The 13,571-nt window shown below is 45.7% G+C and overlaps 1 protein-coding gene and 1 non-coding gene across 2 annotated transcripts in view; both read left to right on the top strand.

Annotated features, from left to right (window-relative positions):
- The first annotated feature begins 1,446 nt into the window (after positions 1–1,446).
- Positions 1,447–13,571, top strand: part of LOC126095632 (translation initiation factor IF-2-like) — a 108,463-nt gene continuing 96,338 nt past the window's right edge. The window contains exon 1 of the mRNA XM_049910396.1: positions 1,447–1,688. Coding sequence (XP_049766353.1) covers positions 1,447–1,688 — 242 coding nt within the window. The remainder of the gene's footprint in view (positions 1,689–13,571) is intronic.
- On the top strand, positions 8,024–8,098 carry Trnat-ugu (transfer RNA threonine (anticodon UGU)). Its single transcript has one exon. It is a non-coding gene; the product is annotated as a tRNA-Thr (tRNA).

Here is a 13,571-nt window from a genome sequence, read left to right on the forward strand (position 1 = left end):
TGCACTGACTGCAAAACCACGTTCGTGATGAACACTAACCTGTTGATGCTACGTACTGATGTGCTTGATGCTAGTACTATAGAGCAATGAGTCACATGTCAACACAAGCACCGAAGTCAACATTACCTTCCTTCAATTGGGCCAACTGGCGGTGAATCGAGGAAGTACAGTACGTACTGACAAAACTAAAATCAGCTCTAACATGGAAATTAAGCGTTTCCGGACACATGTCCCCCATAACATATTTTCTTTATTTGTGTGTGAGGAATGTTCACTGAAAGTTTGGCCGTATCTTTTTGTAACACCCTGTATACACTGCAGCAACGCCCTCAAACGGAAACTTTTTCATCTCCCCTTATGCATCCACATTCATCTCACGATTCATTTCGTGTTATCGAATCAAAGCACACGAGGGTAATATGAACGTATAAAAACTTGCAAAGTAGAAAATTATCAAAATTCATGTTAAAACCTTTGCTGTCCCATATTTTGCACAATTTGCTACTGGTTTCGCTCTAATGACCATTATCAATTAAGCTGCCACAAACGCCAGTAAAGTTATACTGTAATTTGAACAAAAGTAATTTTGCTCTTTTGAGCTCACCGTAGTACGTAAAAATTTTTATTATAATAATTGTGTACAATAGTTTTTGCGTGTTACTAGCTGTTGATACGGACTTTGCTTCTTGAGAAAAACTATTGTACACATTTATTATTGAAAAAAGAGCAAATTACTTTTATTCAAATTATGGTATAACTACCCTGCCGCTTATGCCAGCTTAGCTTGATAACGGTCATTTGACCTAAACAAGTAGCGAATTTGCGCAGCCGCGCGGGATTAGCCGAGCGGTCTCAGGCGCTGCAGTCATGGACTGTACGGCTGGTCCCGGCGGAGGTTCGAGTCCTCTCTCGGGCATGTGTGTGTGTGTGTGTTTGTCCTTAGGATAATTTAGGTTAACTAGTGTGTAAGCTTTGGGACGGATGACCTTAGCAATTAAGTCCCATAAGATTTCACACGGATTTGAACATTTTTTTTAATTTCCGCAAAATAAAGGACAGCCGAAGGTTTTACCATGAATTTTAATAATTATTTGGAGGCTGAATTTCCTCACCTGCAAACATACACAAAAGTAGAAAGTATTGTACATTAGTGGAGTGCAGTTTGCTAAAACTCGAAAGCCTGTGCGTAAAGGAACGAAATGATCCAGGAACCCACAAAAGAGCACTGAATACGCTTTTTTATAAAACAGAACTTTCTGAGACACTATTATAGTAGCAAAAGACGGAATAACTCTCATATTACTCGTATCCTGGTTCATGTTCATGGTGACGTGAATGACTGGCCTTAAGTAAAAGGTACGAGAAAAAAACTTGGTCACGGCTGCCAGCACCACTTAGCTCGACGCCACGACGGATCCGCGGCACGCACGGAAGGAACGTTTCGGCATGTCGAGGAGAGTGTCGGTGACGGATCGTGCCGAACGTAACAGCTCTTCTCGGAAGAGACTGGAATGGAGCGCGGGCCGTGAAGACGTCCGTGGGCCGGAGCCTCCAGCTGCAGCTCCAGCTGTGAAGCCCGGAAGCGTCCTTGGCGCGTCGCGGCGTCCTTGCCGCCGTCACGACCTGCACCGCCGCACGCTTGTATCGCGCCAGCTGCCGCCGCCGCCGCCGCCGCAGGGCGCCAGCACGCGGAAATGCTCGTTGCTCTATCTCACGTCTAGAAAAAGCGCGCGGACGAGAAACGAGAACCTCTCAGGCGCAATAGGATCTCATTACATAGGCGTCCAAGGGTGAAGGCCGTATCGGCACTTCGTTCCGGAATGGCTGCCCTGCAAGCCTCCACCTAGCTGGAATGCAGGCTCACACTAATTCCCACAAGCTTTAGAATCGTCTCTAACCTCGATTTGAAATGTACCGAGTGGTCAAAAAGTCAGTATAAACTTGAAAACTGAATAAATCACGGAATAATTTAGATAGAGAGGTACAAATTGACACACATGCTTGTAATGACATGAGGTTTTATTAGAACCAAAAAAATACAAAAGTTCAAAAAATGTCCGACGGATGGCGCTTCATCTGATCGGAATAGCAATAATTAGCATACCAAAATAAGACAAAGCAAAGATGGTGTTCTGTACAGGAAATGCTCAATATGTCCACCATCATTCCTCAACAATAGCTGTAGTCGAGGGATAATGTTGTGAACAGCACTGTAAAGCATGTCCAGAGCTGTGGTGAGGCATTGGCGTCGGATGTTGTCTTTCACCATCCCTAGAGATGTTGGTCGATCACCATACACTTGCGACTTCAGGTAACCCCAAAGCCAATAATCGCACGGACTGATGTCTGGGGACCTGGGAGGCCAAGCATGACGAAAGTAGCTGCTGAGCACACGATCATCACCAAACGACGCGCGCAAGAGATCTTTCACGTGTTTAATAATATGGGGTGGTTCTAATAAAACCCCATGTCATTCCAAGCATGTGTGTCAATTTTTATCTCTCTATCTACATTATTCCGTGGTTTATTAAGTTTTCAAATTTATACTGACTTCTTCAAAATGGTTCAAATGGCTCTGAGCACTATGGGACTTAACATCTATGGTCATCAGTCCCCTAGAACTTAGAACTACTTAAACCTAACTAACCTAAGGACAGCACACAACACCCAGCCATCACGAAGCAGAGAAAATCCCTGACCCCGCCGGGAATCGAACCCGGGAACCCGGGCGTGGGAAGCGAGAACGCTACCGCACGACCACGAGATGCGGGCTACTGACTTTTTGATCACCCGGTATATTAGATAGAAAAATCATCCATTTTTTCTCTGATGTAGGTGAAACCACGAGTACAAACAGCAAGGTATGCCACAGGCACCCCTACTGGTGCACCCATTGTAAGGAGGGGAAGAAAAGGCCAAGCGTGAGCTATCCTCCGGACGCATGCCCTCCAAAATGTTTGATACAGTATTGAGCTCCGAAACCGACGTACCAAGGGCCAAGGTGACTATCTACATTTACATATATACTCCGCTAGCCATCAAGCGGTGTGTGGCGGAGCGTACAATTCGCGCCAAAGTCATATTCCCCCCCCCCCCCCCGCCTCTGTTCCACTCCCGGATCGCGCAAGGGAAAAACGACCGTCTGAACGCCTCAGTACGAGCTCTTATTTCCCTTATCTTTGAATGGTCATCATTATGCGATTTGAAAGTTGGTGGTTATAATATATGCTCTACATCCTCGGTGAAGATCGGATTTCGGAATTTAGTGAGCAGCCCCTTCCGTTTAGCGCGCCGTCTATCTGCAAGAGTGTCCCACTTCAAACTTTCTATGAGATTTGCAACGCTCTCGCGATGGCTAAATGTACCAGTCACGAATCTTACCGCTCTTATTTGGACCTTCTCAATCTTCTGAATCAGACCCAACTGGTAAGGGTCCCATACAGACGAACAATACTCCAAGACTGGACGAACTAACGTATTGTAAGCTATTTTCTTTGTTGAAGGACTGCATCCCTTCTGGATTCTACCAATAAACTATGCACACTCGACATACTGGCTCAGCGGTTCAAATGATGCCTTCGCCCGCCAGTAATATTTGCGTTCAAACTCATTGCACATCTGCAGTGAGAGATCCCTATCGACAGTCAGTCGCCTTAGTTGTCCTATTGAGCCCTCCCGCTTCAGGACTTCAGATATAAAATCACTCAGAGCATCTTTCGCCAAGGGGTAGAGGGGTAATGCTAATATCACGTGGTGAGGCGTCCCCAAGGCATCCGCATGAAATTAAAACCGCACCAACAGCCACAAAAACTGCTGGACACGGCCCCAGGCATCGAGTTAAAGCTCTGAAATACCGCTGAGTAGGTACATAAGCGGGTCGGGTAGTCTAGCGAAATGATTAGCCGGAGAGTTACCTAAACCTTGGGATCCGGGCGCCTCGTCAAAGAATTGATTGGTGGGGGTAGCTTCTGGACTTACGCACACTTCCTGACTTTCCAAGCTTGAGGACTCTGCTCGGACCTGCAGATTCCTTGCTCCATCACTCAACTGGCCACCCTGATATATTCAAGGTGGCTAAGTTGCAAGGAGGTACTGTCCCTGAAACCATTCCGCAAATGTGCTATGTGGGCTGAAATGAAGCAGTTTGCGTAACAGTAGGTTGACTGTCCTGCAGAAAGGACAAGTTCCGCTGCACTTCATCCAACGTCGCGGAAATATTATCGAGAGGAACACCTGCCTCCCCATTGCTGTTCGCCGAAACGCAAAGCGGGGTGCCCAACGCCGCGCGCAACGCGACCGCCCTTCACTAACTTCGGTACTAAGCTCCCGAATTCTAAGTTCATACTGCAAGTGCTCCTTCTTTAGAGGTCAGATTCCGGGACAGCCCCTTGAATCCATAGCAAGTTAGCTCCCTGCGAAAAACGGAATAAATTAATACAATGCTCGACAGATAGTAAGGAATTCTAATGCACTACGAAATTATCACAGAAAAGACGAATGACCAGAGAAAAGTATAGACAATTCTGTCCCTCCCCCCCCCCCCCCGTAAACAGAATGCAAACGCAACTACGCTCTACCTCCAGTTGAAACCTAAATTTATGGATAAAGGGATGTAAGGCGAACGGTTAGGGCCCGTATACCATCATGCGTCATTTCCTATTACTACAAAATTGTTGAACTGGCTCTGAGCACTATGGGACTTAACTTCTGAGGTCATCAGTCCTCTAGAACTTAGAACTACTTAAACCTAACTAACCTAAGGACATCACACACATCCATGCCCGAGGCAGGATTCGAACCTGCGACCGTAGCGGTCGCGCGGTTCCAGACTGTAGCGCCTAGAACCGGTCGGCCACTCCGGCCGGCCCTATTACTACCGTTTGGCATAAATGCCTCTGAAACAGGTAGGCCTTTGACAATCACAATTTCAGTTAATTACGACACAGACGGAGTAGGATATCAGATCTTAATAATAGGGCAATGAGAACAGGTATGCCTTGATTAAAAGAGTTTCAGCTAACCCATATTAAGAAATAGCTCTTAATTTAAGTAAAAGGGAACAGCCAGGCCTTCAATAACAATAGTTCAGTTAAGTAAATTTATCAAATGCAAAACAGGCAGGCCTTCAATAATAACAGTTTCATCAAGTAAAATCACCAAATAGAAAAAAGGTTGGCTTTCTTTAATAACAGCTTCGGTTAAGTAAGACCACCAAACAGAAAACAGGTAGGCCTTCATGAATAACTGATTCAGTTAAGTAACCAAGAGTTTAAATTGCCACCTCACAAGGGATGGAGCTGAATAACTATACGCAAAGAGCACAAGACTACACCAAATAGGAAGGCCAAGAAAGGTTACAACGAGAGGGGGAGGGGCGGCCTCCCACGGTCCTTTTCGTTGGGTACAGACCTGCAAAAGAAATAACACACTAAGGTTAATTACGTGAAAGCAACAATAACCAGCCAAACGGTGCAAGACAACTCCTCTACAACGACGGCGAAACGCCCGGAAGAAAACTAGGCTGCCAAACCCAATTACATAGCCCCAGCAACTCCAACTTTTGAGACCCAGGCACCTCCTAAGCCAATATAATTAGCAGAGCGATGACGTGTGCAATGCCCGAACATATCTCGAAACCGGCACCCGACCGTTTTACAAGATAAAGGTACTTACCCCGTATTCGAGAACGTCTGGCAGGGAGGCCGGCTAAAACCCAAACATCTAGGCACTATGTCACGACAGGGGGGTCTGGTCACAGCATAGAAGGAACACGTCATCGCTCCGGCTCAGCAAACACCATCGGCTCACGTAGTCTAAGACATCCTTTTAGAAAACAACCGAGGCCAGTATCGACTCAGGAAAAGCAAACGACAGCCACAATTCAAGGAATCAACTGATTGTAAAACAGATCAGCTAAGAAATCACAATGATTGCAACAGACCTATAGGCATCAATAAGAAAAAAACAGTCAAGACCTCAAAACTCAAAACTCGGCCGCCTCACCTCGAGCAAACTGTTTCACCTTCCCAGTCTCACTGTCACTGCCGACGTGTCTCCGCGGTAACCACGCTCTGCTAAGGCGAAGATGTTCTACTAGAGATCATGACGCAACCTAGCGATTGCGCAAGGTTCAGTAAACATATTTTGGCTGAACAAGATGGAGGAGATCGTGCACTAGGATCCGATATCGCACCACCGTGGGGTCTCTATAATTTAAAAGGTTCTTGCCTCCCTAAAACAGACAGGCGGTCAGCGGGCCTTTCACCAAACGACGCCGCGGCTACGCCCCCGCCTGAGACAGCCCTAGTGTTTTGTCGCAAATAACTTCGGCATCCACGATTAAGACCGTTTACAACTGACTGGTCACGTTCAGCCCATAACGGCTTCACTGACGACGGGGCTATTAGACTACGTAGCGTCTAGACCGTTATTTCCTTCGGCGACGCCGCGCTGAAGCGTCGGGCGATCGCCAAGGCACGAAGCCTAGGCTAGATACCTCAAGGTCCGGCAGATGGCAGCCGCGCGTTTTGCAACGACTCGCTTTACTACGCCGTGCTTTCACTTTGCCTGTAGCCGTCTACACAGTGCATCTCGTCACGGAACACGTACTGCGCTGTCGCTGCCTCGGAGAGCTAGCCTTGACAATTCACTCTCTGGGAGTAGGAGTAATTTACGTCTGACACTTGTTAACTGAACAAATACAAGGTGTTGTCAGCGGGAATACAATCGAATGTACCGTTCTAGCTGCACTGTAGAAGCCATAGCGTTGTACGTTCGCAGCTCCTGTTAAAATACTAAATAAGGTCTCGTGGGCGATGAGTCGTCTATATCTACTTGGTACGATTTCTGTTGCCGACTATTGTCGACTCTTTTACGTCCTTTATTGCTTACTTCCTTAGCGTCGCTGTTGGTTCTTGCTGGCTGTTTTTCTACGAGTTGGCCGCGCGGTATTAGTCGAGCGGTCCGAGGCGCTGCAGTCATGGACTGTGCGGCTGGTCCCGGCGGAGGTTCGAGTCCTCCATCGGGCATAGGTGTGTGTGTGTGTGTGTGTGTGTGTGTGTGTGTGTGTGTGTGTGTGTTTGTCCTTAGGATAATTTAGGTTAAGTAGTGTATAAGCTTGGGGACTGATGACCTTAGCAGTTACGTCCTATAAGATTTCACACGCATTTGAACATTTTTTCTGCGAGTTACTTATACGAGTCTTCTCCTAGCGAATCCTTAACCCATGAGCAGGTCCTGTATCCCCAATACTAAAATTTTTCTTTTTTTTTCCCAGTTGAGTTGATGTACTGCCACCGTACACCCAATAGGCGATAAGAAGCTTCCGTTCAGCGGACGCCAATGTTTTGCACCTTTTACAGAAAGTAGAATAATAATTCCCTGTATCGACGTAATCACTCAGAGTCTTGGTGGGACCTCGCGATTCTGTCCCGTAAAACCGAAACCAGTTAGGTATGGATAATACCAGTAAATATAGCTGACGGTGTTATTCGTAATACACTGTAAGACAAAAAAAATGACGCACCAAGGAGTTATGCAAATTGGCGGAAAACTGATATTGACACAGGTAAAATTGTAAACTTTAGCATCTAACTGATGGATGCGTAACGCTGCAGCGCAGTTTTACCACGCAGTTGGCAAGGATAGTAAACAGGGAATATTTCGATACAAGGGCATAAAATCTTTGCAAATTTTATTCCGTGTACTCAGTAACTATGACTCACTGTTAGGCGCATGGACAATATACGCATATAAGAAGATGGTATCTGTTCTATCGGACATGTACGAAAGAACAGATACCGTCTGCATATAGTTGAGGCTAGCCGGCCATTAACCTCCTTCTTCTGTGCGGATGCACGCGTATTGCCCGAACTCTTACGGAACTCTGTAAGATTTTCTGCCGCGAGTAATGAGTGTAATGGGCAGGGACACTACGAATGTAGTGTGTGGACATTAAGTTGGGAATGTGAGTCTCACGGGGAGCGTGCAAGGGATAAGTCCCTGCAGTCGCACTATCCTCTTTGCCCTCTGTGGCTCAGATGGATAGAGCGTCTGCCATGTAAGCAGGAGGTCCCGGGCTCGAGTCCCGGTAGGGGCGCACATTTTCAACTGTCCCCGTTGATGTTTATCAACGCCTGTCGACAGTGTAAAGTCTTGATTTAATTATCATTTCAATATACGCATATTTCAGCGTCTGAGAGAGGACATTTAGTTGGGCTCGAAGAAGACACTCGGAGTGATCGGCGAATTGCTCGACATTTGAAAAGGAGCGATGCCACTATTCTATGATGTTGGCAGGAATGGGTGAATCGCGGCCGAACATAGCGTCACGACGGAAGAGGTCAACCAAGAGAAACGACAGGACGTAAGGACCAAGGAATCGTCAGAGAGGCACTCAGAGCCCCGGATTCATCATTGTCAAGATTCGACTTGCAAATGTTGCTTCAGTGACCAAAAGGACCGGTCTCACAGGAAGGAGGCTGAGCTCTCGGCCCTCCTTATACCGACCACCAAGCCAGTTTGTAGCTGTGCTGCGCACATTCGGCCTGGAATCTGATTAACTGGCGTAGTATTGTCGTCAGTGATGAGTCTGGAGAAGCCATGGCCATGAGTCCCGACAACTAGGAGTGATGGTCTGGGATGCCATTCCTTCTCGTAGCAGGACCCCTTTGGTTCTCATACCCATACAGCACAGCGGTACGTCGACGATATTCTATGGCCCATTTTGTTGCCCTTCACGGCAAGCCATCCTGGCCTTACATTTCAACAAGATAACGGCCGCCCGCACACCGCGGGAGTTTCTAATGATTGTCTTCGTGCTTGTCAAACCCTGCCTTGGCTCCCCCACTGAACATTATGTTCAGGGCCTCCAACCATCTCGGTGTTTTGACTGTGTAACACGTCATTTGGACAGAATTTGGCACGATATCCCTCAGGAGGACACCCAACAAGTGTGTCAGTCAATGCAAAGCATGAAGACCAGAGGTGGACCAGTGCGTTACTGATTTGCTCAATTTGTGAAGCTCTTTCTCTGGAATACACCAATTTTTTGTGAAGTTGTAGTCATTGTTTCGTATGTACATGTACATCATATGTACCGATTTCCTTCCTATTCGGTTAAATTCCTTTGTGGTGCACCGTCTTATTTGTGTTAGTGTGTGCATGAAAGACTAATGTCTGTCTTCTCGGGCGCTAGTCGCGCGGGCTATTGAGACTTTTCATAGCGTTGCATATGGCCCTCCTGAACTCACTGATTCCATATTTACATGACATTCGTGAAATACCAACCGACACTAGCAGCTCAGGAGGATAAAGTGTGTAGCCTCGAAAGATCTCGATCTTACCGCTGTCGAATTCCGACACGAGCTGGTAAATGTTCCGTCTCATTACGATAGGCATAACACGATTTTCTCTACAAGCAAATGACATTCAAACTCGATGTCTGAATTAGAAGTCACCTCAGTAATATATGGGGATAACAGCATGTCACAGGGAACAACTTTTATTAGGTAAAATGTTCGCTGACGATTTCCGCGGACGCTAAACGTCGTTTTATTGAATTCGCCGGCCATGAGATTTCACTGAACTAGTAGTGTCTACTTACCAGGTGTGCTCCATCTGCATGTTACCTATTCCAGTAGACTGACAGAGTGATTTTCAACAACAAAACTTTAAGAATGATTATCTTTGAGAGGAGGAAGATATTTTAGAAGCTTGGTCTATTGCATTTCATGTAGAGCATGTGACTGACTTACATACAACACATATTGAATATGAACGCCACAGAGTGGTACGGCCGGCCACATCAGAGGCATGATAAGTTATAAAAGATGCCTAGCTTCGCTGGGATGGGCCAGTGAACATTTCATCTCCAACACCTAGAAGTTTGTTACAAAGAATTTGAAATGTGTATACAAGATGTAATTGGTATAAGTGCAGATATGTGGTACATTAATATGACACGAACAGTGTTCGCAGAAACACATCACAAATTTTACAACCTGATGTTTTCTGCATGGCTGTGACTGCATGAGTAAGTGGACTACCCCTGTCAGTATAGAGTAACGGTATTACATCCATTTGATTTGTCTGTACTTAAGCGACTGACAAGCTGCCTAGGGTGGAATAAGCATTAATGGCTTGCTCTTCTCACATGTACCTGGAGGTACTATCTAATATAAAAACATATCACTTGTAGTAGCTATAATTATTAGCCTGCAAATGACATAAATAATGATGTAAGTTGTACCATCACGTTTCCGACTTGGATGAAGGTCGGATTGTAGCCTATCGCGATTGCGGTTTATCGTATCGCGACATTTCTGCTCGCGTTAGTCGAGATCCAATGACTGTTTGCTGAATATGGAATCGGTGGGGTCAGGAGGTTAATACGGAACGCCGTGCTGGATCCCAACGGCCTCGTATCACTAGCAGTCGAGATGACAGGCATCTTATCCGCATGGCTGTAACGGGTCGTGCAGCCACGCCTCGATCCCTGAGTCAACAGATGGGGACGTTTGCAAGACAACAACCATCTGCACGAACTGTTCGACCAAGTTTGCAGCAGCATGGTCTATCAGCTCGAAGACCGTGGCAGCGGTTACCCTTGACGCTGCATCACAGACAGGAGCGCTTGCGATGGTGTACTCAACGACGATCCTGGCTGCACGAATGGCAAAACGTCATTTTTTCAGATGAATCCAGGTTCTGTTTACAGCCTCATGATGGTCGCATCCGTGTTTGGCGACATCGCGGTGAACGCACATAGGAAGCGTGTATTCGTCATCGCCATACTGGCGTATCACCCGGCGTGATGGAATGGGGTGCCATTGGTTACACGTCTCTGTCACCTCTTGTTCGCATTGACGGCAGTTTGAACAGTGGACGTTACATTTCAGATGTGTTACGACCCGTGGCCCTAACCTTCATTCGATAGCTGCGAAACCCTACATTTCAGAAAGATAATGCAATGTCGCAACTCTTGGACAGGCCTTTCTGGAAACAGAAAATGTTCGACTGCTGTCCTGGCCAGCACATTCTCCAGATCTCTTACCAATTGAAAACGTGTGGTCAATGGTGGCCGAGCAACTGGCTCGTCACAATACGCCAGTCACTATTCTTGATGAACTGTGGTATCGTGTTGAAGCTGCATGGGCAGCTGTACGCCATCCAAGCCCTGTTTGACTCAATGCCCAGGCGTATCAAGGCCGTTATTACGGCAAGAGGTGGTTGTTCTGGGTACTGATTTCTCAGTATCTATGCACCAAAACTGCGTGAAAATGTAATCACATGTCAGTTCCAGTATAATATATTTGTCCAATGAATACCCGTCTATCATATGCATTTCTTCTTGGTGTAGCAATTTTAATGGCCAGTAGGGTAAGTGTAGATCAACCGTTTTCACACTTCAGCACATGACCTGCTGTGCAAAGGAAGGTAAGGATTAATGGCTTGCTCTTGCCGCGTATACTTTGGAGGTATTAAGCATCCTAAAAACGAACTACTCGTAATAGCAATGGTAATTAGTCTGTAAATGAGGTAAATACTGATGCAACGTTGTTCAGTACAATACCCTCAGTCACCAATAGAAATATCTGCACTTATACCAATAACACACCGAACAAGAGAGCAGTACAGAAATTAGGAACCTAACCCGAGCCAAAGCCTGTGGAGTCTCGTGTGAGAACAACTGACACTAACTGTACCTGACGGATCGCTTGAATTTGCGCGTGCAAAGGCCTCACTGACTAATTTCTATGCTAATGAATTCGGAAATGGCGCAGCCTATCGAATATTTTTCCTCAGAATTATTTCTGAACACAACTTACCCTGTAATATCCTTACGAGCTTTTCAAGCTTTTTCCTACCAAGCTACGTGTATATCAGCAGTGTGTTGGAGCTGCGTCCCGTATTACGTGACGCGGCATCTTCTGGCCGAACGCTCGCGGCAGCTGCGGCTGCAGCTACGTAGAGCGCGTCTTCAGCTGCACGGGACTCGCGAGAGGCAAAAAACCGTCCGTCAGTTTGCATGCAGCGGGCTGCACAGAGGATGCGCTGTGCTGCCCGTGAAGCAGGCACGCGCCGGCCTGCGGCGAGCCGACTGGGGCCGCTACTCTGCACTTCCTGCACACGGTACCAGCTGCTCCGGCGCTCTAGTCGCTAGTCACTGGCCGAGATGTCGAATCTCAACAACTAATCCTTGGTGTCCGGTACCCCACCCCGAAGTGCATGTCGAAAGATTAAGAAGTCCCTGGCTGCCTACGCGGGAACTTATCGCAAAGCGAGCTACTTATCTTCTCTGACTTAAACGTACTGCAATTTAAGAGAGTGTTGCACCAGACGCGTTTCACTGTTGTTTACGAAGCACCCTCAGTGGTGGTTGGTGTTTATTAATTTTACACGTAGTGAAGTCGGCAGGCTTTTTCGTCGTTGTTCACACAAGCTGTAGTCGAAAAACTTGGTTGCACTTGCACTCGGATATCAGCAAACTTGTCTTTCTGTTGCCGCAATCGCGGTATTTGCATTTGCTTTGTGTATGTTAAACTCACAGCACACAAGATAACAAATAAAGGCACAATAACACAGTGATGAAGTGATGAATGCAAAAAAGTTGAAACCAGAATAAAATTTCTACAGAGAAAATCCTTGCGGCAATCTACATTTCGTATCTCGTAAAAAAAAAAAAAAAAATTAATTTAATTTAAAAAAATGTCATGTGGTACTGTTGGCTGGGAGGCTCCAAAGGTCAGGTTCAGCTGCTTAGCTACAAAGGTTTTTGCGTCTGAAAATCATTTCTACAAAGCTGGGTACCCATGTAGTAACTAGTTCTCCGTCTACACTGGCTCTTGTACAAAAAGTTTAATTATAACTACTCTGACAAAACACTCAAAAACAATAAAGCAAGTGGTGAAGATTCCATTAAATCAGAATTATTGAAGTGGTCAGAACCAAAAATCATAAAGGATCTACAGCTGCTTTTTGAGAACGTTTGGAAAAGTGAAAAGATTCCAGTTGAATGGAAAACAGCATTAATCGACCCGCTACATAAAAATGGAGACAAACAAAATGTCAGTAATTACAGAGGAGTGTCATTTCTGCCAGTGGAATACAAAATATTATCAAAAATTCTCCTCAACAGAGTGGTAGATACTTTAGACAAACAACTAGGAGAATATCAGGGTGGTTTTCGAAAGGGAAGATCCTGTGAAGAACAAAGTTTTAACTTAAAGTCAATAATTCGCTATAGAATGTTAACCAGCAAACCAATACTAGTGTCATTTATAGATTTCAAGAAAGCATTTGACTGTATGGACAGAGAAATGATAGATAAGGTCATTAGAGAATTTGGTGTTAAATCAAAACTAGCAAACATAATTCGTGAAACACTAACAGGTACAGTATCTAAAGTCAAATTTATGGGAGAAGTATCTCAGCCTTTTGAAATAAAAACTGGTGTTAGACAAGGTGACGGTTTATCACCTTTACTGTTTAACTGTATTCTAGAAAAAATTGTAAGGATCTGGAATTCGGAACTAAAAAAATCACAAAATTGAACCAATAACTCTGTGAAG

The sequence above is a fragment of the Schistocerca cancellata genome, chromosome 8 (genome assembly GCF_023864275.1).
Source record: "Schistocerca cancellata isolate TAMUIC-IGC-003103 chromosome 8, iqSchCanc2.1, whole genome shotgun sequence".
NCBI lineage: Eukaryota > Metazoa > Arthropoda > Insecta > Orthoptera > Acrididae > Schistocerca > Schistocerca cancellata.